We start from the raw sequence: 27,183 nt of genomic DNA on the forward strand, positions 1-27,183 counted from the left end.
ATTGCAAATATGCGGAGGGAGTTGAAAGGACAACACGCAGAAGGCTGTTGTATAAAACACCTGTCTCCGGATTACATCTTCAAACTAAGGGCAACCATGGCATCTGTGACCGAGAGGGAGAAGTGTTCATCCATGTATATGGGTAAGAGAGTCTAGCCAGCTACAGTTTCAGATATTATACGTTTCTAATTGTCAGTCATTTTCATTGCAAGTTAATGCGTACTGTTAGCTAGCTAGCTAACGTTAGCTGGCTGGCTCACTAGCTAACGTTACGTGTATGAGCTGTGTAGTAATATTATTCTTATCGCAGAAACCAATTTTCATTGCTAGTTCTAGCCTAATGTTAGCTAGCTAATATTGAACCTAGTTTGTTAGCTTTGGCTACCTGCAGATTCATGCAGGGTAGTAACGTTATGAGTTGGGATTGTGTTTCATTGTTTAGCTAGCTAGCTACATGTCTGAACAAAATACGTCACCATGCAAGTAACCATTTCACTGTACCGTTTACACCTTCTGTATCCTATGCATGTGACAAATACACTTTGATTTTATTTGATATAGTGTGTGTTTACCGGAGACTGTAATGTGAAGAACAACAACCAAATTAGGATATAACGTCAGGCCAACGAGACAGTGTCCAAATTCTAAAATTATCCGGTAGAAGGCCTTGCTTTTATTTCGTCACTCTCAACCGTAAGCTAATTTCTGTAATTAGCTTGCCATTAACTTGTAAATAATGACCTTGTGAGTTTATTTTCCTGTAATAATGAATACAAATTATCTAAAGTTAAGACGTCAGCTATATGATATGGTCATTATTTGAACTGGCTAGCCAGCTATCTTAAAGTTAGCTAGCTAGCTAACAAGCTAGAAACAAACCAAATCATTGTTTAGAAAGTTGCTTTTAGTTGCCTGGTTAGCTATATTGACATATACTAAATTCATTTTTAAATGGATGGGTTTGTTGGTATTAAAATACACCAGTTATGCTGTTTTGGACCACCAGGCTGCTTTTTCATAACAACGACAAGTTTGATGTCGGACGACAAAATGATGTTCATGATGTCACTACGACAAATGTCTACAGAGATATTGATAGATGTAGTATAAACCAGCATTTAGTCTTGAAATCTTTGGTTATTTAGTACACTACCGTACTCACTCTGTTTAGCACATGGCCTCATGTGAATCCTTAGAGATCGGTGGGGCTAAGGCTTAAGAGGGTGTGAACGATGCTGAATAGGTGTAGACAAAGAAGAGCTCTCCAGTAGGTGTACCAAAACATTCAAGGACCATTTTCTCAAAAGTGGGGTTACAAGTTTATCAACTTTCAAAGCAGAATTACTTTCCCATTGTTCCTCAGCTGTAGTGTATGATATACCATTTTCTAGCTCTGAGTCTCTACTTTTATCCAATCTAAACATCATTTCAAATTTTGCTACATAAGGTCGAGCCGGTCGGTCACATATGATAGTGTAGGTCAGAGCTTAATGCAGTAGCCTGTCAACTAGACAGAGCATGCATTATTTTTATCTGTTTTGATTTAGTACAACTTAATGGACAGAATTGTATTTAAATGTACACTGAGTATACAAAACATTAAGAACACCTGCCGTTTCCATGACAGATTGACAAGGTTATTGATGTCACTTGTTAAATCCACTTAAATCAGTGTAGATGAAGGGGTGGAGGCAGGTTAAATAAATATTTTTAAAGCATTGAGACAATTTGAGACCTGGATTGTGTATGTGTGCCATTCAGAGGGTGAATCGGCAAGACAAAAGATTTTAAGTGCCTTTGAACCGGGTATGGTGGTAGGTGCCGGGCGCACCAGTTTGTGTCAGGAACTGCAACGCTGCTGGTTTCCCGTGTGTATCAAGAATGTTCCACCACCCAAAGGACATCCAGCCAACTTGACACAACTGTGGGAAGCATTGGAGTTAACATGGGCCAGCAGTCCAGAATTGAGGCTGTTCTGAGGGCAGAAAGGGGGGTGCAGCTCAATATTAGGAAGGTGTTCCTAATGTTTGTTATGCTCAGTTTTATTTAAACAGGGTTCCCATTGTGAGACCAAGGCCTCTTTTACAAGGAAGCCCTGCACACAATCATACAAATTCACAAGATTTACAATTCCAATGCAATAAAAACATTTTACAAGCAATTTCAAAAAAGTTACTTACAAAACACGATCATGAAAAACAAATGCATTCCTCAGTAAAAAAGTAATCAAACAGCTGTTTGAACTACTATAGCTGCACCAAAACATCCTACTTTAGAGGTCTGGCGATAATTCCACATGTAAGGTGCAAAAAAAGGTAAATCTGTGTTTAGTTGTCTCAGTGGAGATGGAAGGTTAGTCAACCCTGTGATCGAGTCTGGTGACTCTTATTTCTGTAATTTAACAATGAAGTAAGGTATGGCTAGGGCTGTTACTGTGACCGTATTACCACCACACCGGCGGTCACGAGTCATGATGGCAGTCAAATTCCACGTGACCTTTTAGTCACGGTAATTAGGATTCTCCAAGCTCTGATGCTGCTGATGGTCATTAGTAGTCTACCAAACTTGCTAACTGCCTGGTGCGCCGCACTCTGTCCCTCTAATCATTCTGACATCAATGCAAATCAAATCTAATCAAACACTTAATGAGAGCCCATGAGCTCATGTTGCGCAACATTTCTATAGGCTATGCAATTGCGTGAGAAAACAGAGTGATGGCCTCTTAAAATTAGGAAGATCCCATCAGCTTTCTATAGGCTAGGTCTACTAACTTCCCTAATATTAAGCACATTGATTCTCTTTACAACAGGAGTATAGCCTACCTGGCTGGCATGAAAATGAACCACAGGAAAAGCGTCCTCCATTCGCTATTTAAGTGCATAGATGACATGTATTTTTTTTCCCGCTTCCCCCTGTTTCGAGACCGGTGAATGATAATGGACAAATTTCACACGTGTATATGTGAAGACTAGATTAAATCAAGAAAAGTGTGAGGGGTGACAATATTAGCCTATCACTTGTGAATGATGCCCAGCTTAAGGCAAACAGCGCATGCTTTTTATTTTTGCTACCTTTTTCCAAATCATAGTCTCACACCTATGTAGCCTAGCACATAGGCCTATATGTTTTGATAATGTTTGTATCGCAACTAAAGTGGTCAAATATATTTTTAAAATTAAGCGCTTTAATCCGCTTTACAACTGGTGTGGAGCCTAACTGGCATACATATAAGGTGCGTGAGTTTCAAGTTTGGGGAACATTTTTACCATAAAAATGCACTTTTATAATAAAAGCATTACATGCATAATCACATTTGTAGTCACTTTTGAAAATGGTGTTTTCCTGCTAATGGAACATTCGCGCTTATAGGCTACTGCCGTGTGCGCATTGCTGCACTTATAATGTGAAGAAATAGCCTAATAGTTAACCACATTTTAAGATAATTGTTCTCATCTTTTGCGTCAGGCTCATTGCTTAAAACATTAATATTTTTTTTATGCTAGTGGTTGTATTAATTTGGGATCTATCGCATCCCACAAATGTACTGGACTATGTTTGGAATATTTATTTCTCACACAAAATAGAATAGGTAAACTTTTGTACTATGGGGGTTAGTAAATTGACATAGGCTAGTATTTTTGCTGTTCAATAGGCCTACTCATCTTGTTGGCTGACAAAGTAAATGTGGACAGTTCTTCCAAAAATCTTAAATATGTGCCTCGAATTGGATAAGGACGCGCGCGGTTGCGTCCCTGACGTGTCGGTCTTAACTTGTAGCCTGTGAGAAAGACCTGATCACGTGACTGTGAATGAGAGACTGATGAAGTGTGTGTATAGCCTACGCAAATAACAAAGCAGAGTTCCTGCCTTTCATGCTACTTTTTTCAAATCCTCAGTCGCATCATGCAGCCTTAGAATGTATAAAAAATCTAAACATATAGCCCAACATTTTGTATCACAACTAAAGTTACATAAATAACTCTAAATTAACCATCTAGGAGTACCAGTTTCTTTGTTAACCGCTCAACACAGAAAAGCTGCATGTGCACACTCCCTCAAATCGTTTGGAGAAAATATCCTTTCTACTTTATTCAGCTATGTTCAATTGTATTCTTCATACTATAAATAATATAAAATAATGCCATGGAATTCAAATCTTGTCTGCTAAATGAACTTGTGTAGCCCACAGCCATATGGCATAGCCTGATCAGGGCCTCGCATAAGGACAACTCAGAGTATGCTATTCTGTTCTTCTGAAATAGACAACATTTTCTTCATATCATGTTTCTTTAGACCTGTCTAAAATACAGGCTATATTACATGGATTTATTAGACTTTTTCAAATGTAGATATTCCAAAGGTCTGCATCAGTGGCTTGTAGGCTATGTGTGGAAGCCAGGAGATGCAAAATGTGTTTGTTAATTAACGGTCAATTACCATGTAACCGGCTGTTATTTGCTTGACAATCACTGGCTGACAATTTCATGACCGCCATTGCCCTATGTATGGCAGAAGCTTGCACGAGGGCTTTATAAACAAAAAGAGAGCAGTGCATTGATCTACGAGACTTAAGAGAGGGCCAGCCTACTTTTTGATACAGAATGCAGTGATGTGTACTGAACCTATCGCCCGTAATAAAGCGTAGTGCACTATGATAAACTGTGTCCAATGGTTTCAATACAGTGGCAGCTGCATTCATATAGACACTATCGCCATAGTCTGAAGCCGGACTGAATGTCGACTGAATGATTTTGTTTTCTGCTATTTAACAAAAGGCATGCCCTGTTCCAAAGTTAACTCTTAACTTCTTAACTACCTCATCAATATGCTTTTTGAAAGACAGCTTTTCGTCAGTCCAGAGATGTGTGTGTGTGTGTGTGTGTGTGTGTGTGTGTAGATACAGTTGAAGTCGGAAGTTTACATACACCTTAGCCAAATACATTTTCAACTAAGTTTTTCACAATTCCTGACATTTTAATCCTAGCAAAAATTCTCTGTTTTAGGTCAGTTAGGATCACGACTTTATTTTAAGAATGTGAAATGTCAGAATAATAGTAGAGTGATTTTATTTCAGCTTTTATTTCTTTCATCACATTCCCAGTGGGTCAGAAGTTTACATACACTCAATTAGTATTTGGTAGCATTGCCTTTTTAAATTGTTTAACTTGGGTCAAAAGTTTCAGGTAGCCTTCCACAAGCTTCTCACAATAAGTTGGGTGAATTTTGGCCCATTCCTCCTGACAGAGCTGGTGTAACTGAGTCAGGTTTGAGGCCTCCTTGCTCTCACATGCTTTTTCAGTTCTGCCCACACATTTTTCTATAGGATTGAGGTCAGGGCTTTGTGATGGCCACTCCAATACCTTGACTTTGTTGTCCTTAAGCCATTTTGCTACAACTTTGGAAGTATGCTTGGGGTCATTGTCCATTTGGAAGACCCATTTGCGACCAAGCTTTAACTTCCTGACTGATGTCTTGAGATGTTGCTTCAATAAATCCACATAATTTTCCTTCCTCATGATGCCATCTATTTTGTGAAGTGCACCAGTCCCTCCAGCAGCAAAGCACCCACACAGCGTCTCCTTCCTGAGCGGTATGACCGCTGCGTGCTCCCATGGTGTTTATACTTGCGTACTATTGTTTGTACAGATGAACGTGGTACCTTCAGGCGTTTGGAAATTGCTCCCAAGGATTAACCAGACTTGTGGAGGTCTACCATTTATTTTTATTTTTATTTTTACAAATAAAAATATATTTTAGATTCTTCGAAGTAGCCACCCTTTTCCTTGATGACAGCTTTGCACACTTGGCATTCTCTCAACCAGCTTCATGAGGAATGCTTTTCCAACAGTCTTGAAGGAGTTCTCACATATACTGAGCACTTGTTGGCTGCTTTTCCTTCACTCTGCGATCCAACTCATCCCAAACCATCTCAATTGGGTTGAGGTCGGGGGATTGTGGAGGACAGGTCATCTGATGCAGCACTCCATCACTCTCCTTCTTGATCAAATAGCCCTTACACAGCCTGGAGGTGTGTTGGGTCATTGTCCTGTTGAAAAACAAATAATAGTCCCACAAAGCCCAAACCAGATGGGATGGCATATCGCTGCAGAATGCTGTGGAAGCCATGCTGGTTAAGTGTGCCTTGAATTCTAAATGATTCACAGACAGTGTCACCAGCAAAACACCCCCACACCATAACACCACCTCCTCCATGCTTTACGGTGGGAAATATACATGCGGAGATCATCCGCTCACCCACACAGCGTCTCACAAAGACCCGGCAGTTGGAACCAAAAATCTCCAATTTGGACTCATCAGACCAAAGGACAAATTTCCACCGTTCTAATGTCCATTGCTCGTGTTTCTTGGCCCAAGCAAGTCTCTTCTTATTGGTGTCCGTAAGTGGTTTCTTTGCTGCAATAGCTATAGGACTCCTGATATCTCCAGGAGTGATAAGTATAATTTGTCTATATCTGTTGTCTAGTACTTTCTTTTTGCTAGCTAGGGCCATCTACTTTGGTTTCACCTTAGGCAAGTAGTGCTAGTACTTCAGTCTCCCCTGGTTTCTCAGCGGCAGCTCGCTTGAGTATCTTAACTAGTTATTTTCTGAGGGTCTTTGCTCTTTTGTAGCTTTGGCAACTGTTTTCTATACCTGTTCGCTCCGCTCCTTGTAGGCTTTACAGATGCTCCACACCCCTTGGTTGCAACCCATGTAATTTAGTGTACCCTGCGTGCACAACCCATGTGGAATTCTGGCAGCGTTTGGAACTGCCGATCTGCGGTCAAGAGCGCAGATTTCATCTCCGCCTATACTGCCCTTCAGTCCCTTGACTTTTTGGCCCTGATGGATACATGGATCACCCCAGAGAACACTGCTACTCCAGCTGGTCTCTCTTCATCTGACTACGTTTTCTCTGTCTAAGAGCATCTGGTTGTCGCGATGGTGGCACAGGGCTACTAATTTCTCCTAACTGGAGACTTTCTATTTTCTCCCTCTCTCACCTGTCCATTTCCTCATTTGAATTCCATGCTGTCACTTGTCCACTCAAGCTTTAACATTGTTGTCATCTATTGCCCACCAGGTGCCCTTGGAGAGTTCCTCAATGAGCTTGACACCTTGATAAGCTAATTTCCTGACGATGTCTCACCACTCTTCGTACTTCGACTTCAACCTCCCGATGTCTGCCTTCGATTCATTTCTTTCCAATTCTCTCTTTCCCCTCCTTGCTTCTTTTGACCTCACCCTTTCCCAACTCCTCCAACTCACAAGGCAGGCAATACGCTTGACCTCATCTTTACTAGAGACTATTCTCACTGCAACCCCCTTCCAGGTCTCTGAGCACTACTTGTTTCCTTTTCTTTGTCCCTTTCTTCCAACCCTAGCCACTCAGCCCCTACCCAGATGGTCATGCGCCGTTGCAATCTTCTCTCGCTCTTCTCTCTCATCATCTCTCCCTTCTGCTAAATCCTGTCTCCTGATTCTGCCTCTTTGACTCTACTCTCCTCCCTTTCCGCATCCGATGACTCGCACTGACCCCTTTCTTCCCGGCCGGCTCGGCCCTCCCCATGCTACCTTGCAGGCAGCTCCTACCAGATGACGGGGAGAGGATCTGTGTCTGCACCACGTACTCTCACTACTGGTGTCCCCCAGGGCTCGGTTCTAGGCCCTCTCCTTTCCTCGCTCTACACCAAGTCACTCAGCTCCGGCATATCCTCACATGGTCTCTCCTATCATTGCTATGCGGATGACACTCAAGTACTTTTCTCCTCCCCCCGTTCTGACACCCAGGTTGGGACATGCATCTCTACTTGCCTGGCAGATATCTCAGCTTGGATGTTGGCCCACCACCTCAAGCTCAACCTCGACAAGATGTAGCTGCTCTTCCTCCCACGAAGGCCTGCCCCGCTCAAAGACCTCTCCATCACGGTTGAGATCTCCACAGTGTCACCCTCCCAGGGTGCCAATAACCTTGGTGTGAGCTTAGACACCACCCTGTCGTTCTCTGCAAACATCAAAGCAGTGACTCGCTCCTGCAGGTTCATGCTCTACAACATCCGTAGAGTATGATCCTACCTCACACAGGAAGCTGCACAGGTCCTAATCCAGGCACTTGTCGTCATCTCCCATCTGGACTACTGCAACTTGCTATTGGCTGGGCTCCCCGCTTGTGCCATCAAACCCCTGCAACGTATCCAGAATGCTGCAGCCCGCCTGGTTTTCAACCTTCCCAAGTTCTCCCATGTCACCCCGCTCCTCCGCAAACCTTGCTGGCTTCCAGTCGAAGCTCGTATGCACGACAAAACCATGGTGCTTGTCTACGGAGCAGCAATCGGAACTGCTCCTCCCTACCTTCAGGCTATGCTCAAACCCTACACCCCAACCCGAGCACTCCGTTCTGCCACCTCTGGTCGGGAGGGAAGCTCCCACTCAGCCCAGACCAAGCTCTTTTTTGTCCTGTCACCCCAATGGTGGAACCAGCTTCCCCCTGAAGCTAGGACAGCAGAGTCCCTGCCCATCTTCCGAAAGCACCTGAAACCCTACTTCTTCAAAGAATATCTTAAATAATCCCTCTCCTCACCTCAAACAAATAACATTAATAAACAAACAAATAACTTTCCTGAACCAACATGTTTTGACCATGACAGTTTACAATCCAGGGTTACTCCAAGCAGTTTAGTCACCTCAACTTGCTAAATTTCCACATTATTCATTACGAGATGTAGTTGAGGTTTAGTGTTTAGTGAATGACTTGTCCCAAATACAATGCTTTTAGTTTTGGAAATATTTTGGACTGACTTATTCCTTGCTACCCATTCTGAAACTAACTGCAGCTCTTTGTTAAATGTTGCAGTTATTTCAGTTGCTGTAGTAGCTGACGTGTATATTGTTGAGTCTTCCCAATACATAATAAAGATTGAAAAAGGTAAGGGGCCTTAACAGCTACCCTGGGGAATTCCTGATTCTACCTGGATTACGTTTTAGAGGCTTCCATTAAAGAACACTATGTGTTCTGTTAGACAAGTAACTCTTTTATCCACATTATAGCAGGGGCTATAAAGCCATAACACATACATTTTTCCAGCAGCAGACTGATCAATAATGTCAAAAGCTGCGCTGAAATCTCACGAGAAAGACCCCACAATCATTTTATCATCAATTTCTCTCAGCCAATCATCAGTCATTTGTGTAAGTGCTGTGCTTGTTGAGTGACCTTCCCTTTAATCTTGCTGAAAGTCTGTTGTCAGGTTGTTTACTGTGAAATAGCATTGTATCTGGTCAAACACCATTTTTCTCCAGAAGTTTACTAAGGGTTGGTAACAAGCTGATTGGTCGGCTATTTGAGCCAGTAAAGGGGGCTTTACTATTCTTGGTTAGCGGAATGACGTTAGCTTCCCTCCAGGCCTGAGGGCACACACCTTTCTTGTAGGCTTAAATTGAAGATGTGGCAATATCGTCCGCTATTATCCTCAGTCATTTTACATCCAGATTGTCAGACCCTGGTGGCTTGTCATAGTTGATAGACAACAACAATAATTTTTTCACCTCTTCCAAACGGACTTTACGGAATTCAAAAGTACAATTCTTGTCTTTCATAATTTGGTCAGATATACTTTGTGTAGTGTCAATGTTTGTTGCTGGCATGTCATACCTAAGTTTGCTTATCTTGCCAATGAAGAAGTCATTAAAGTAGTTGGCAATATCAGTGGGTTTTGTGATGAATGAGCCATCCGATTCAATGAATGATGGAGCCGAGTTTGCCTTTTTTCAAAAAATTTCATTTAAGGTGCTCCAAAGCTTTTTACTATCATTCTTTTATCTATTTGTTTCATAGTATGTTTTTATTTATTTAATGTAGTCACATGATTTCTTAATTTGCAGTACGTTTGCCAATCAGTTGGGCTGCCAGACTTATTTGCCATACCTTTTGCCTCATCCCTCTCAACCATGCCATTTTTCAATTCCTCGTCAATCCAAAGGGATTTAACATTTACATTTACATTTAACCATTTTACAGTTATTTTCTTAATGGGTGTGTGCTTATTAGTATCTGGAATTAGCAATTTCATAAATGTGTCAAGTACAGCGTTTGGTTGCTCTTCATTACACACCACAGACCAGCAAATATTCTTTACATCATCAACATATGAATCACTACAAAACCTATTGTATGACCTCTTACACACTATATTAGGCCCAGCCTTTGGAACTTTGGTTTTCCTAGATATGGCAACTATATTGTGATCACTACATCCTATGGATTTGGATACTACTTTAAAGCCAATTCCTGCAGTATTAGTAAATATGTGCTCAATACATGTTCATGATTTCATTCCTGTGCTGTTTGTAAATACCCTGGTATGTTGACTGACAACCTGAACCAGGTTGCAGGCACTGGTTACAGTTTGACGTTTTTTCTTGAGTGGGCAGCTTGATGAAAGCCAGTGAATATTTAAATCACCCAGAAAATATACTTCTCTGTTGATATTGCATACATTATCAAGCATTTCACACATATTATCCAGATTCTGACTGTTAGCACTTGGTGGTCTATAGCAGCTTCACACAAGCATGGGCATTAGGTGAGGCAGATTAACCTGTAGCCATATTACTTCAACAGTATCTAACATGAGATCATCTCTAAGCTTTACAGGAATGTTGTTCTGAATATAGACCGCAACACTGCCCAGTTGGCATTTCTGTATTTTCGGTAGATGTTATAACCATGTATTGCTACGACTGTTTCATCAAAGGTATTATCTAGATGAGTTTCAGAGATGGTCAGAATATGAATGTCATCTGTTACAAGCAAGTTATTGACTTCATGAATCTTGTTTCTCAGGCTGCATATGTTTAAATATGGGCTCTTTTTAGCACTTTTCTGGGTTGCTTTACTGGGAAGCTTATCAGAAGTAGACTTGCTCATGTTATTTATATTGGAGCTGATGGTGCAGGGTGAGCTGCACACAATGGTCTACCTACTAGGGCACACCGCCTCAGTGCTAACAGTGTAACTCTGGTTCATAGGCACATGATTACTGAATACAATAGCTGAAGGATCAACAGAGGTATTCAAGGCAATTAGGGGGACATAAATTAAGTTACTTACATTTTGTCTGCTAACGCCCCTGGGATAATGTACATTTGATGCAGCATTATGACGACTCATTGTCACAATGGTAGGGATTAACTGAGCTGGTCTTGGGTCATTTCTCAATTGGTCTTGCATCTATTTCTCAATTGCCTGAAAAGCTGCCAATCAGCTACATAGTCTGTTTTTCTAGCCTTGGCACAGGCCTGCTGATTTCTCATCATAACAAGACCTGAAAGTTCTGTAGAGAACCAAGGATTTGTTTTATTGTTTTACTCTAAGGCGGTTAAAGTGTGTGTGTGTGTGTGTTTGTCTGCCAGAGAGATAAACAGTTCAAGAGCTACAGTGCCTTCAGAAAGTATTCACACCCCTTGATTTATTTCCTCATTTTGTTGTTACAGCTGAATTAAAAATGGATTACGTTGAGATTGTGTTTCACTGGTTTACACACAATACCCCATAATGTCGAAGTGGAATTATGTTTTTAGAAATGTTTACAAATTAAATGAAAAGCTGAAATGTATTTTAGTTAAGTATTCAGCCCCTTTTTGTTATGGCAAGCCTAAATAAGTTTCGGAGTAAACATTTGCTTAGTAAGTTGCATGAACTCACTCTGTGTGCAATAATGGTGTTTAACATGATTTTTGAATGACTACCTCATCGCTGTACCCCACACATACAATTATCTGTAAGGTCCCTCAGTCGAGCAGTGAATTTCAAACACGGATTCAACCACAAAGACCAGGGAGGTTTTCCAATGCCTCGCAAAGAAGGCCACCTATTGGTAGATGGGTAAAAAAAAAAAGCAGACCTTTAATATCCCTTTTGAGCATAGGTGATGTTATTAGTTACATTTTGGATGTTGTAGCAATACACTGTCAATACAAAGATACAGGCGTCCTTCCTAAGTCATTTGCTAGAGAGGAAGGAAACCGCTCAGGGATTTCACCATGAGGCCAATGGTGACTTTAAAACAGTTACAGAGTTTAATGGCTGTGATAGGAGAAACCTGAGGATGGATCAACAACATTGTAGTTACTCCACAATACTAACCTAAATGACAGCGTGAAAAGAACGAAGCCTGTACAGAATAAATATATTCCAAGACATGCATTGAAAACTTAAGGCACTAAAGTAAAACTGCAAGAATGTGGCAAAGAAATTAACTTTGTCCTGAATACAAATCAAATTTTATTTGTCACATGTGCCGACTACAACTGGTGTAGACCTTACTGTGAAATGCTTACTTACAAGCCCTTAACCAACAATTCAGTTCAAAAGAGATAAGAAAATATTTACTAAATAAACTAAAGTAGAACAACATTTTACCAAAATAAATAAAAAGTAACACAATAAAATAACAATAACGAGGCTATATACTTGGGGTACCGGTACAGAGTCAATGTGCGGGGGTACAGGTTAGTCGAGGTAATTTGTACATGTAGGTAGGGGTAAAGTGACTATGCATAGATAAGGAAGCTTGGCCCCAGTGACATACTGGGCCGTACACACTACCCTCTGTAGCACCTTACGGTCTGATGCCGAGCTGTTGCCATACCAGGCAGTGATGCAACCGGTCAGGATGCTCTCGATGGTGCAGCTGTAGAACCCTTTGAGGATCTGGGGACCCATGCCAAATCTTTTCAGTCTCCTGAGGGGGGAAAAGGTGTTGTCGTGCCCTCTTCACGACTGTCTTGGTGTTCTTGGACCATAATAGTTTGTTGGTGATGTGGACACCAAGGAACTTAACTCTCGACCTGCTCCACTACAGCCCCGTCGATGTTAATGGGGGCTTGTTCGGCCCGCCTTTTCCTGTAGTCCACGATCAGCTCCTTTGTCTTACTCACATTGAGGGAGATGTTGTTGTCCTGGTACAACACTGCCAGGTCTCTGACCTCCTCCCTATAGGCTGTTTCATGTTTGTTGTTGATCAGGCCTACCACTGTTGTGTCGTCAGCAAACTTAATGATGGCGTTGGAGTCGTGTTTGGCCACGCAGTCGTGGGTGAACAGCGAGTACAGGAGGGGAGTGAGCACGCACCCCTGAGGGGCCCCAGTGTTGAGGATCAGTGTGGCAGATGTGTTGTTGCCTACCCTTACCACCTGGGGGCAGCCCGTCAGGAAGTCCAGGATCCAGTTGCAGAGGGAGGTGTTTAGTCCCAGGGTCCTTAGCTTGGAGATTAGCTTTGTGGGCACTATGGTGTTGAACGCTGAGCTGTAGTCGTTGAACAGCATTCACACAGGTGTTCCTTTTGTCCAGGTGGGAAAGGGCAGTGTGGAGTGCGATTTGAGATTGCGTCATCTGTTGGGGCGGTATGCGAATTGGAGTGGGTCTAGGGTTTCCGGGATGATGGTGTTGTGAGCCATGACCAGCCTTTCAAAGCACTTCATGGCTACCGATGTGAGTGCTACGGGGCAGTAGTCATTTAGGCAGGTTACCTTCGCTTCCTTGGGCACATGGACTATGGTGGTCTGCTTGATACATGTAGGTATTACAGACACGATCAGGGAGAAGTTGAAAATGTCATTGAAGACACCGGCCAGTTGGTATGCACATGCTTTCGGTATATACGGTCTTGCTCACATCGGCTACCGAGAGCGTGATCACACAGTCGTCCGGAACAGCTGGTGCTCTCATGCATGCTTCAGTGTTGCCTGCCTCGAAGCAAGCAAAGAAGGCATTTAGCTCGTCTGGTAGGCTCACGTCACTGGGCAGCTCACGGCTGGGTTTCCCTTTTGTAGTCCGTAATAGTTTAAGCCCTGCCACATCAGACGAGCGTCAGAGCCGGTGTAGTAGGATTCAATCTTTATCCTGTATTGACGCTTTGCCTGTTTGATGGTTCGTCTGAGGGCGTAGCGGGATTTCTTATGTGTCCAGATTAGTGTCACACTCCTTGAAAGCGGCAGCTCTAGCCTTTAATCCATGGCTTCTGGTTGGGATATGTATGTACGGTCACTGTGGGGACAACGTTGTCGATGCACTTATTGATGAAGCCTGTGACTGAGGTGGTATACTCCTCAATTCCATTTGATGTATCCCGGAACATATTCCAGTCTGTGCTAGCAAAACAGTTCTGTAGCGTAGCATCCGCGTCATTTGACCACTTCCGTATTGAGCGAGCCACTGGTACTTCCTGCTTTAGTTTTTGCTTGTAAGCAGGAATCAGGAGGATATAATTATGGTCAGATTTGCCAAATGGAGAGCGAGGGAGAGCTTTGTATGCGTCTCTGTGTGGGGAGAAAAGGTGGTCTAGAGTTTTTTTTTTTCTCTGGTTGCACATGTGACATGCTGGTAGAAATGAGGTAAAACGGATTTAAGTTTGCCTGCATTAAAGTCCCCGGCCACTAGGAGCGCTGCTTCTGGGTGAGCATTTTCTTGTTTGCGTATGGCCTTATACCGCTCGTTGAGTGTGGTCTTAATTTTTGTGGTCTTAATTTTTGTGGTGATAAATAGACGGCTACGAATAATGTAGATGGGAACTATCTTGGTAGATAGTGTGGTCTACAACTAATCATGAGGTTAGCAATACCTTGAGACTTCTTTAATATTAGACATTGTGCACCAGCTGTTATTGACAAATACACACACCCCCCGCCCCTCATCTTACCAGACGTAGCTTCACTGTCCTGCCGATGCACTGAAAACCCTGCCAGCTCTATATTATCTATGTCGTCGTTCAGCCACGACTCGGAAACATAATATATTACAGTTTTTTATGTCCCGTTAGTAGGATAGTCTTAAAATTGTCCATTTTATTTTCCAATGATTGCACGTTGGCCAATTGAACAGATGGTAGTGGAGGTTTACTCACTCGCCTACGAATTCTCAGAAGGTAGCCCGACCTCCGCCCCCTTTTTCTCTTGTCATTTCTTCACGCAAATGACCGGGATTTGGGCCTTGTCTCGAGAAAGAAGTATATCCTTCGCATTGGACTCGTTAAAGAAAACATCTTAGTTCAGTTCGAGGTGAGTAATCGCTGTTCTGATGTCCAGAAGCTAATTTCGGTCATAAGAGACGGTAACAGCAACATTATGTACAAAATAAGTTCCAAACAACACAAACTAACAAAATAGCACAGTTGGTTGAAATTCTATGGCATGACTTGAAAATGGCTGTCCAGCAATGATCAACAACTAACTTGACAGAGCTTTAAAAAAAAAAATCTAATAATAATGTACAATCCAGGTGTGCAAAGCTCTTCGACTTACCCAGAAAGACTCACAGCTATAATCGCTGCCAAAGGTGATTCTAACATGTATTGTATAAAAATTAGCCAAATGTTCTAAACCTGTTTTCACTTTGTTATTTTGGTGTATTGTGTGAAGATGGGTGAGGAATTAATCAATTTTGAATTCAGGCTGTAACAAAATGTGTAATAAGTCAAGGGGTATGAGTACTTTCTGAAGGCACTGTAATTCAGGGTCAGGCATGCACCTAATAGAGGAAAAGTTAGAGTAATACAAATCATGAAGAAAAATATATCTTCATAATTATAGGAGGATAAGTGTTAATCTATTTGGTATCTCTAATACATGCAGTAGGACAGTGATCACTGAGATCATTAGCAATGACACCCTTGGACAAGTACTTGTGGCGCTATTTGTCAGAATTAGGTCAATCGAATATAAACGACAGCTTGAGAATGACAACGGTTGTTCAGTATTTAGGGACTTTTCCTTGTAGGTAGAATTGTTGGTCAGCATGAATACTCTGGTAGAACACAATGGTTATTGGTTTTATTTCAATGCCTGTTGCCAGGGCAAACCACTGGGGAGAGTGTTGCTACTGTTTACATGACCCTTTGGGTCGTACCTCCCTTAAGAGGTGAGGGGACAAGGACTTTTATAGCAAATTGACAGGGAGCATATCACAGCGTGTCAAACTTTCTCATAGTCACAGGGGGGTAGTTGAACCAATGTTGATGCACCCATGATGACTTCTACATCCATAAACTGTTTTCATGTATAGATACAGTGCCTTCAGAAAGTATTCACACCCCTTGACTTATTCCACATTGTGTTACAGCCTGAATTCAATATGTATAAAATCTTTTTTTTTATCTCACCCATCTACACACAATACCCCATAATGACAAAGTTATATATTCTTTGATGTATTGAAAATGAAAACGCATCTCGTTTACATAAGTATTCACACCCCTTTGCTGTGATACTCCAAATTGAGCTCTGGTGCATTTCCTTTGGTCATCGTTCAGATGTCACTACAACTTGATTTGGAGTCCACCTGTGGCCAATTCAATTGTTCTGACATGATTTAGAAAGAAACACACCTGTCTATAAACAGTGCATTCGGAAAGTATTCAGACCCCTTCACTTTTTCCACATTTTGTTACGTTACAGCCTTATTCTAAAATTGATTAAATTGTTGTTTTTTCCCTTATCAATCTACACACAATACCCCATAATGACTAAGCAAAAACAGAGTTTTTTTATTTTTTTTATTTATGAAAATGTATAAAAAAATTTACTGAACACATTTACAGAAGTATTCAGCTCCTTTACTCATTACTTTGTTGAAGCACCTTTGGCAGCGATTACAGCCTCGAGTCTTCTTGGGTATGACGCTACAAGCTTGGCACACCTGTATTTGGGGAGTTTCTCCCATTCTTCTCTGCAGATCCTCTCAAGCTCTGTCAGGTTGGATGGGTAGCGTCACTGCACGTCCAGGCTCTGGCTGGGCTACTCAAGGACATTCAGAGACTTGTCCCGAAGCCACTCCTGCGTTGTCTTGGCTGTGTGCTTAGGGTATTTGTCCTGTCGTTGTCCTGTTGGAAGGTGAACCTTCACCCCAGTCTGAGTTCCTGAGCGCTCTGGAGCAGGTTTTCAACAAGAATCTCTCTGTACTTAATCTTTCCCTTGATCCTGAATAGTCTCCCAGTCCCTGCCGCTGAAACACATCCCCACAGCATGATGCTGCCTCCACCATGCTTCACCGTAGGGATGGTGCCAGGTTTCCTCCAGACGTGACGCTTGGCATTCAGGCCAAAGAGTTCAAACTTGGTTTCAGCAGACCAGAGAATCTTGTTTCTCATGGTCTGAGAGTCGTTTAGGTGCCTTTGGCAAACTCCAAGCATGCTATCATGTGCCTTTTTACTGAGGAGTGGCTTCCGTCTGGCAACTCTACCATAAAGGCCTGATTTGGTGGAGTGCTGCAGAGATGGTTGTCCTTCTGGAAGGTTTCACATTTCCACAAAGGAACTCTGGAGCTCTGTCAGAGTGACCATCGGGTTCTTGGTCACCTCCTTGACCAAGGCCCTTCTCCCCTGATTGCTGAGTTTGGCCGGGCTGCCAGCTCTGGAACCACGAAGACTCTTCCTAATCTTCTTCCATTTAAGAACGATGGAGGCCACTGTGTTCTTGGGGACCTACAATGCTGCAGAAACGTTTTGGTACCCTTCCCCAGATCTGTGCCTTGACACAATCCTGTCTCGGAGCTCTACGGACAATTCCTTCGACCTCATGGCTTGGTTTTTGCTCTGACATGCACTGTCAACTGTGAGACCTTATATAAACAGGTGTGTGCCTTTCCAAATCATGTCCAATCAATGGAATTTACCACAGGTGGACTCCAATCAAGTTGTAGAAACATCTCAAGGATGATCAATGGAAACAGGATGCACCTGAGCTCAATTTCGAGTCTCATAGCAAAGGATCTGAATACTTATGTAAATAAGGTATTTGTTTTTTATTTTTAATAAATTAGCAAATACTTCTAAACCTGTTTTCGCTTTGTCATCATGGGGTATTGTATGTACAGTGGGGGTAAAAAAAGTATTTAGTCAGCCACCAATTGTGCAAGTTCTCCCACTTAAAAAGATGAGACAGGCCTGTAATTTTCATCATAGGTACACGTCAACTATGACAGACAAAATGAGAAAAATAATTCCAGAAAATCACATTGTAGGATTTCTAATGAATTTATTTGCAAATTATGGTGGAAAATAAGTATTTGGTCAATAACTAAAGTTTCTCAATATTTTGTTATATACCCTTTGTTGGCAATGACACAGGTCAAACGTTTTCTCTAAGTCTTCACAAGGTTTTCACACACTGTTGCTGGTATTTTGGCCCATTCCTCCATGCAGATCTCCTCTAGAGCAGTGACGTTTTGGGGCTGTCGCTGGGCAACATAGACTTTCAACTCCCTCCAAAGATTTTCTATGGGGTTGAGATCTGGAGACTGGCTAGGCCACTCCAGGACCTTGAAATGCTTCTTACGAAGCCACTCCTTCGTTGCCCGGGCGGTGTGTTTGGGATCATTGTCATGCTGAAAGACCCAGCCACGTTTCATCTTCAATACCCTTGCTGATGGAAGGAGGTTTTCACTCAAAATGTCACGATACATGGCCCCATTCATTCTTTCCTTTACACGGATCAGTCGTCCTGGTCCCTTTGCAGAAAAACAGCCCCAAAGCATGATGTTTCCACCCCCATGCTTCACAGTAGGTATGGTGTTCTTTGGATGCAACTCAGCATTCTTTGTCCTCCCAACACGACGAGTTTAGTTTTTACCAAAAAGTTCTATTTTGGTTTCATCTGACCATATGACATTCTCCCAATCCTCTTCTGGATCATCCAAATGCACTCTAGCAAACCTCAGACGGGCCTGGACATGTACTGGCTTAAGCAGGGGGACACGTCTTGCACTGCAGGATTTGAGTCCCTGGCGGCGTAGTGTGTTACTGATGGTAGGCTTTGTTACTTTGGTCCCAACTCTCTGCAGGTCATTCACTAGGTCCCCCCGTGTGGTTCTGGGATTTTTGCTCACCGTTCTTGTGATCATTTTGACCCCACGGTGTGAGATCTTGCGTGGAGCCCCAGATCGAGGGAGATTATCAGTGGTCTTGTATGTCTTCCATTTCCTAATAATTGCTCCCACAGTTGATTTATTCAAACCAAGCTGCTTACCTATTGCAGATTCAGTCTTCCCAGCCTGGTGCAGGTCTACAATTTTGTTTCTGGTGTCCTTTGACAGCTCTTTGGTCTTGGCCATAGTGGAGTTTGGAGTGTGACTGTTTGAGGTTGTGGACAGGTGTCTTTTATACTGATAACAAGTTCAAACAGGTGCCATTAATACAGGTAACGAGTGGAGGACAGAGGAGCCTCTTAAAGAAGAAGTTACAGGTCTGTGAGAGACAGAAATCTTGCTTGTTTGAAGGTGACCAAATACTTATTTTCCACCATAATTTGCAAATAAATTCATTAAAAATCCTACAATGTGATTTTCTGGAATTTTCTTTCTCATTTTGTCTGTCATAGTTGACGTGTACCTATGATGAAAATTACAGGCCTCTCTCATCTTTTTAAGTGGGAGAACTTGCACAATTGGTGGCTGACTAAATACTTTTTTTCCCCACTGTATTTGATAATTTGTTTATTTAATCGATTTTAGAATAAGGCTGTAACGTAGCAATGTGGAAAAAATCAAGGGGTCTGAATACTTTCCGAAGGCATTGTAAGGTCCCATAGTTCACAGTGCATGTCAGAGCAGAAACTATTCCATGAAGTCCAAGGAACTGTCCATAGATAGAATTGTGATGAGGCATATATCTGGTGAAGGGTGTAAAGCAATTTCTTGAGTGTTGAAAGTTTTCAAGAGCACTGTGGTCATTGGGATTGGCTTCAAAACTAGAATGTCAAAGGCCTTGAGTGGCCCAGCCAAAGCCCAGTCTTGAATCCCATTGAAAATCTGTGGAAAGACTTGAAGATTGCTGTTCACGCCGCTCCCTATCTAACTTAACAGAGTTTGAGAAAATCCTCAAATCCAGATGTGCAAAGCTTGATCCAGACATACCCAAGACCACTCAAAGCTGTATTCGCAGCCAAAGGTGCTTCTACAAAGTATTGACTCAGGTGTGTGAATACTTATGTAAATTAGATTTCTGTATTTTATTTTCAATACATTTTCAAAAATTGCTTTTGTTTGTAGATGGGTGAGAAATCAATTTAAACCATTTTGTATTCAGGCTGTAACACAATAACATTTGGAATAAGTCAAGGGGTATGAATACTTTCTCAAGGCACTGTACATTTATCCAGAGTTCTACCCCAAGAATGTAAGGGTTGTGCTGCGCCACCTTGTGGACTGGCTGTGGAACTTTGTAAACATTTCTTTGTATTATTATTTTACTTTATTTGTTATATAAGGCAAAAAAATATTTTGATTGCAGGAAAAGGCAGTTACAGGTGTTCAAAAACGCAGTGCAAATGGGGGCTCTTCTCTGGATGATCTCATATCGCCTGTAGAGATTAACGTCTTCTAGGGTTGCAAAATTCTCCGTCACTAAAAGGGATAGTCACTGTCCTGCTGTGGGCCTTGCCACAATGTGAAGGCATAGGGTAATAATGCCTAGGGTAATAGTACACAATGAATAGCTTTCAACCACTGAACTGAAATATGTAAAGTATTTTTGAAAAAAGTGTATTTAACCAGAACAGTGTTGATGCTATATTCAAGTGCATGCATACATTTTGTTTATCAATCAAGACCCCTGTGGACGAACAACGTCACACAATGTTGAATGTACATTTATATTGTATTTAGTTGGCAGCTGACGTGAATTGATTGTACATCCAACCAGTTATCCACGTTGGATCAACTGTGAGATTGCATGGGTGCAAAACTAAACTATGTGCAGTCTTTAATTTGCCCCCAGCCTGTCTGACTGTGTGCGTGTGCATTAGGGTTGTCACGATACCAGTATCGCAATACAAGGAAACTAAACATGATGCAGATTTAATCACTTGAGAGAAACCGTCCTCATGTTGGAAAAAAAACTGCCTCATGTTGTCACCCAGATTCACATTTGTTTATTTTGCAAGCTATAGCTCACAATATTTTACCAAAGTAGTTTTTAAAAGACCACAGAGTGAAGTTTGCTTCGTGACACCACTAGTGTGTATCTTGTGTTTTTCAGGCCAGACCCCATGGCTCCTTTCGCTGCAGGAGGAGCCGATCTGGATCCCTTTGGGTGAGTTTCTCTCCTGCACTCAGCAAACGTAGAACAAGAGACAATGAAACAGACCTTGGACCATTGAACATTCATAACAATGGCTGTTCGTTGAACAGTGCTTTTTTTTACCAAAATGTTTGTGTACTGTACATTTCTCTCGATCCATTACAAAAAGCAATAGAAATTGACAAATTGAATGAGATCCTCAAGACATCTTCTTGACTGCAAAGCGATTATTTTCTTTGAATTTAAAGCACTAGGCGCTAAAGACATTAATCCAACCACTCCGACTGAGTCCTCTAAATATGTAGATGGTATTCATTTAAAGGACTATTCACAATTTATTGTTGACAGCTTCAATGTTATTTTAATTTAGGATTAAGGGACTTGAATTAGGTGCACAATGCAGATCAGCCTAAAATATTAGGAAAGTGAATTACTCCCTGAGCCACTAACACAGCAAATAGCCGAGCATGCTTTCTAATGCAATAGACCAATGACTGCTCTGTTTCTGTGTTTGTCTTCCAGTGGTCGTGGAGGAGGAGGGATGATCGTGGACCCTTTGAGGGCTGGTTACCCCCGCTCAGGGTTCGACCCCTCTGGTGGGCTCCCTGGCGTCCTGCCCCCGGGAGCTGTGCCACCAGGGGCCCGCTTTGACCCCTTTGGGCCCGTCGGAAGACACAGACCTGGGTAGGTGTTATTTTCTTGTTGAGTTAATTTTATTTTAGGTATTAATAATGTCTACCATTTAGAAGGCATTCATAAGTAGTTTGCTCACCATTTGTGAATTATTATTCATACATTTGTAGATATTAATAAGCTATAAATATATAGTTTACACATTTTGAACTATTGATTGTATTAATTATTTACAGTATATGTTAGTTATTCATGTATGAACTATACACTATATATTAATATATATATATTAATCATTAATGCGTCATTGATAAGTTGTGTAAATAATACATCTATTTATAGCTTACTAGCTAACATTTACAGATGTAGGAGTGATGATGAATAAAAAGTGAGCAAACTACAATGAACAAAAATATTAACGCAACATGTAAAGTGTTGGTCCCATGGTTCATGAGCTGAAATAAAAGATACCAGAAATGTTCCATACACACAAAAAGCTTATTCCTCTCAAATGTTTTGCACACATTTGTTTACATCCCTGTTACTGAGCATTTTGCCAAGATAATCCATTCACCTGACAGGTGTGGCATATCAAGAAGCTGATTAAACAGCATGATCATTACACAGGTGCACCTTGTGCTAGGGATAATAAAAGGCCACTCTAAGATGTGCAGTTTTGTCACATAACACAATGCCACAGATGTCTCAAGTTTTGAAGAAGCGTGCAATTGGCATGCAGACTGCAGGAATGTCCACCAGAGCTGTTGCCAGAGAATTTTAATGTTAATTTTTCTACCATAAGCCGCTTCCAACGTCGTTTTAGAGAATTTGGCAGTACGTCCAACCGGCCTCACAACCGCAAACCACGTATGACCACGCCAGCCCAGGACCTCCACATCCAGCTTCTTCACCTGTTGGATTATCTGAGACCAGTCATCTGGACAGCTGATGAAACTGAGGAGTATTTATGTCTGTAATAAAGCCCTTTTTGTGGGAGGAAAAAAAACTGGTTTGGCTGGGCCTGATTCTGATTTGGCTGGGCCTGACTCCCCCGTGGGTGGGCCTATGTCCTCCCAGGCCCACCCATGGCTGCGCCCCTGCCCAGTCATGTGAAATCCTAGGTTGGGGCCTAATGAATTTATTTTGTTAATTGTTGCATGTTGCGTTTTATTTTTGTTCAGAATATTTATAAATGCCTTATAAGTGATTTATTACTAGATGTTGTTATAACGTGTAACCTCACTTTTATATTATGGGATTTATTTGACATGGATAAGTGCACAATAAATAACATTTCGGTGTTCAAATCAATCCAAGTGTGCCTGAGTTAGCAAAAGAGATGATTTTTGTCCGTACTTGGGTAAGAAAGGGAAGGCTATTGTAAACACACAGAGATATAGGTTTTTGAGATGCAATATGTCCGTCAGTTCTATGTAACTAAAGTTTAAGGTCAATCCTTCTAGGCTGTCATCTAAGTGAAGAAATGGCTGGTGTGGTGGGCCTACACAGAAATTGCCCAGCAGGTTTGTGTCTTGAATGGGGCATTTGTCGAAGAGTATTATTTATGGGTGTATGACTGAATTATGTATTATGCTCTTTTGGTTTCAAGGCCAGACCCAGATCACATGCCGCCGCCAGGCTATGATGACATGTTCATGTAGAAGAAAAGGCACTTCCTGCTCCGCTCCTCACACTTCCTGGACCACTTCCTGTCTCTGCAATGCAAGAGGAATACACACTTAAAGACATGCTCCGGAACTTTGGCAAATTTTTCAAACCTCCCGCTTGAGCTGCCTGGAAGTGTCAATGTGTAGTTCATACATGCATAATCTATGAGCAGAATTACGGTCTTACCTCAATTAGCCACGAAATTCCTAGTTTGAAGCAACTGTTTTTGTGGAAGCTGTGCTTTGCCATTTTCCCCCATGTGGGCCAGCCCCATAGCAATTTGAGTTCAGCCCCTCGCCATACCAGTGACCGCTAGCAAGATGCACATGATGTACACACGTTTCAGGGGGGGCACTTTTGGCTGTTGAGGGCTACCTTCAGAACTACTGGCTAAAAAGTATACAAAAGTACTAGAGAATCCCTTTAATAAAACTGACAGACTAATTTGTTCAGTGTGAGGAATAAAGCTACATTGCACATATTTTTGGGGGGGACTTATCTGGAGGTGTTCTAATTTTAAACAACATTTGGGAGATCCTAGAGTCTGAAATGTTCAAGCAGCTAACATTTGTTTTGATTTTCAAATGCTGCTTTCAAAGGCAGGCTTTTGCCACTTGTCTCCCCAAAAGTAGAATGGGAAAAAAGAACTGTCAATTTCAAGTCGTTCGTATACACACCTACAGCATTAGAAATTAATGATTGAATGATAAAAGTTATTATGCCTGCTACTCGACTTAACATAATAGTATGCTTTTGCTTACGTCTTATTAAAAGATGATGGGATGCTTTTTAGTTTTTCATTTTTCCAGACTTGACTGGTTTGTAAGTCCTGCAAAATGTTGTAAAATATTTATTACATTTCAGTTTTTGTTATTACTATTTAAGTATTCTTTTTTTAAATATATATATATATATAAAGAGAATACTCAAATGCATAACACTGTAGAATGAATAGGCTACATTAGAAGCTGTCAATTCCTTAATTTGAATAACGGGAATCAGTGTGCCCAGGAAATCCTGCCCTCTATTTTCAGTCACAGTATCAAATTCTTTGCGCCATCTATTACAGCTGACCTTCGCAAGAGCACAGAACTAATGTATGTAGCAGATGCGTTTTTTCCCACAGTGAAATGAGATGCCAAAGGGTCCTTTTCATCCCTTCTTTTTCTAGAACTTTCATACCATGTGATCTGAGTAATAATATAATTAGCATAATACAAAAATCCCCATAAAAAATCTGTCAGTGTAAGTTAGAGATACAGTGCTTTCGGAAAGTATTCAGACCCCTTGACCTTTTCCACCCACATTTTGTTACGTTACAGCCTTATTCTAAAATGGCAGCACGGCCAGCTCTAAGAAGAGTCTTGGTGGTTCCAAACTTCTTCCATTTAAGAATGATGGAGGCCACTGTGTTCTTGGGTACCTTCAATGCTGCAAAAATCTTTTGGTACCCTTCCCCAGATCTGTGCCTCGACATAATCCTGTCTCAGAGCTCTACGGACAATTCCTTCGACCTCATGGCTTGGTTTTTGCTCTTGACATGCAATGTCAACTGTGTGACCTTATATAGACAGGTGTGTGCCTTTCCAAATCATGTCCAGTCAATTGAATTTACCACCGGTGGACTCCAAGGATGATCAATGGAAACAGGATGCACCGGAGCTCAGTTTCGAGTCTCATAGCAAAAGGTGTATGAATTATTACGTAAACAAGGTATTTTTTTACATTTGCAAAAATGTCTCAACTTGTTTTTGCTTTGTCATTATGGGGTATTGTGTGTAGATTTTAATTTTAATTTTTATTTAATCAATTTTAGAATAAGGCTGTAACGTAACAAAGTGGAAAAAGTCAAGGGGTCTGAATACTTTCCTACTGCACTGTATATTTACAAAAATATATATGGGGATTGGAAGTGATGCAGACAATTACATTGATGGAAGCCATAATCTATCTGCAATATTAAAGCTGATCTACCCCCTAAAAAAAAAAAAGGGTGCAACTTTAGTGCTCTCCTTTCACAGGCAATACTCGCTCTGTCAGTGAATCACTCTCTCAACCCCTCTCTTAAATGTATAATTGTATTGCCAAGAAAGATTGTGCAATTCTTTTAAACCAACCATCAATGACATTTTCAAAGCTATGCTGTCCACATTTTATGTCTACTGAAGAAATCTCGCAAATTATTTACCATTTCAGAAAAAGGTTTATAACATCATTTGATACGTTTTTTTTTGCTTATCGTGAATGGCATGCAGAGTGCCTTCAGATAGTATTCATACCCCTTGACTTATTCCACATTTTGTTTGTTACATACAGCCTGAATTCAAAATGGATTCAATATATTTTTTCTCTCTCACCCATCTACACACAATACCCCATAATGACAACTTGAAAACATGTTTTTAGGAATTTTTACACATTTATTAAAAATGAAATAAAGAAATATCTAATTTGCATAAGTATTCACACCCCTGAGTCAATACATGTTAGAATCACCTTTGGTGGCGATTACAGATGAAAGTCTTTCTGGGTAAGTCTCTAAGAGCTTTGCACACCTGGATTGCACATTATTAAATTCTTCAAGCTCAAGTTTGTTGTTGATCATTGCTAGATAGCCATTTTCAAGTCTTGCCATAGATTTTCAAGCCGATTTAGGTCAAAACTGTAACTAGGCCACTCAGGAATATTCAATGAGCAACTCCAGTGTATATTTGGCCTTGTGTTTTAGGTTATTGTCCTGCTGAAAGGTGAATTTGTCTCCTCCCAGTGTCTGTTGGAAAGCAGACTGAACCAGGGTTTCCTCTAGGAATTTTGCCAGTGCTTAGCTCTATTAAGTTTATTTTTATTCTAAAAAACTCCCTAGTCCTTGCCAATGACAAGCATACGCATACCATGATGCAGCCACCACCATGCTTGAAAATATGAAGAGTGTTATTGAGTGACGTGTTGGATTTGCCCCAAACACAACGCTTTGTATTCAGGACATAAAGTTAATTTCTTTGCTACAGTGAGGGAAAAAAGTATTTGATCCCCTGCTGATTTTGTACATTTGCCCACTGACAAAGAAATGATCAGTCTATAATTTTAATGGTAGGTTTATTTGAACAGTGAGAGACAGAATAACAACAACAAAATCCAGAAAAATGCATGTCAAAAATGTTATAAAATAATTTGCATTTTAATGAGGGATATAAGTATTTGACCCCCTCTCAATCAGAAAGATTTATGGCTCCCAGGTGTCTTTTATACAGGTAACGAGCTGAGATTAGGAGCACACTTAAAGGGAGTGCTCCTAATCTCAGCTTGTTACCTGTATAAAAGACACCTGTCCACAGAAGCAATCAATCAATCAGATTCCAAACTCTCCACCATGGCCAAGACCAAAGAGCTCTCCAAGGATGTCAGGGACAAGATTGTAGACCTACACAAGGCTGGAATGGGCTACAAGACCATCGCCAAGCAGCTTGGTGAGAAGGTGACAACAGTTGGTGCGATAATTCGCAAATGGAAGAAACACAAAATAACTGTCAATCTCCCTCGGCCTGGGGCTCCATGCAAGATCTCACCTCGTGGAGTTGCAATGATCATGAGAACGGTGAGGAATCAGCCCAGAACTACACGGGAGGATCTTGTCAATGATCTCAAGGCAGCTGGGACAATAGTCACCAAGAAAATAATTGGTAACACACTACGCCGTGAAGGACTGAAATCCTGCAGCGCCCGCAAGGTCCCCCTGCTCAAGAAAGCACATATACAGGCCCGTCTGAAGTTTGCCAATGAACATCTGAATGATTCAGAGGAGAACTGGGTGAA

The 27,183-nt window shown here is 41.4% G+C and overlaps 1 protein-coding gene across 1 annotated transcript in view; it reads left to right on the forward strand.

The window, feature by feature from the left end:
• The window catches only part of LOC311133714 (proteasome inhibitor PI31 subunit-like), a 28,632-nt gene extending 4,474 nt beyond the window's left edge, over positions 1-24,158 (forward strand). The window contains exons 5-7 of the mRNA XM_084167253.1: positions 21,028-21,081; positions 21,592-21,753; positions 23,312-24,158. Of these exons, the coding sequence (XP_084023379.1) occupies positions 21,028-21,081; positions 21,592-21,753; positions 23,312-23,363 (268 nt within the window). The 3' untranslated portion in view covers positions 23,364-24,158. The remainder of the gene's footprint in view (positions 1-21,027; positions 21,082-21,591; positions 21,754-23,311) is intronic.
• The last annotated feature ends 3,025 nt before the right edge of the window (positions 24,159-27,183 follow it).

This window comes from Coregonus lavaretus, assembly GCF_964263955.1.
Source record: "Coregonus lavaretus genome assembly, chromosome: 8".
Lineage (NCBI taxonomy): Eukaryota > Metazoa > Chordata > Actinopteri > Salmoniformes > Salmonidae > Coregonus > Coregonus lavaretus.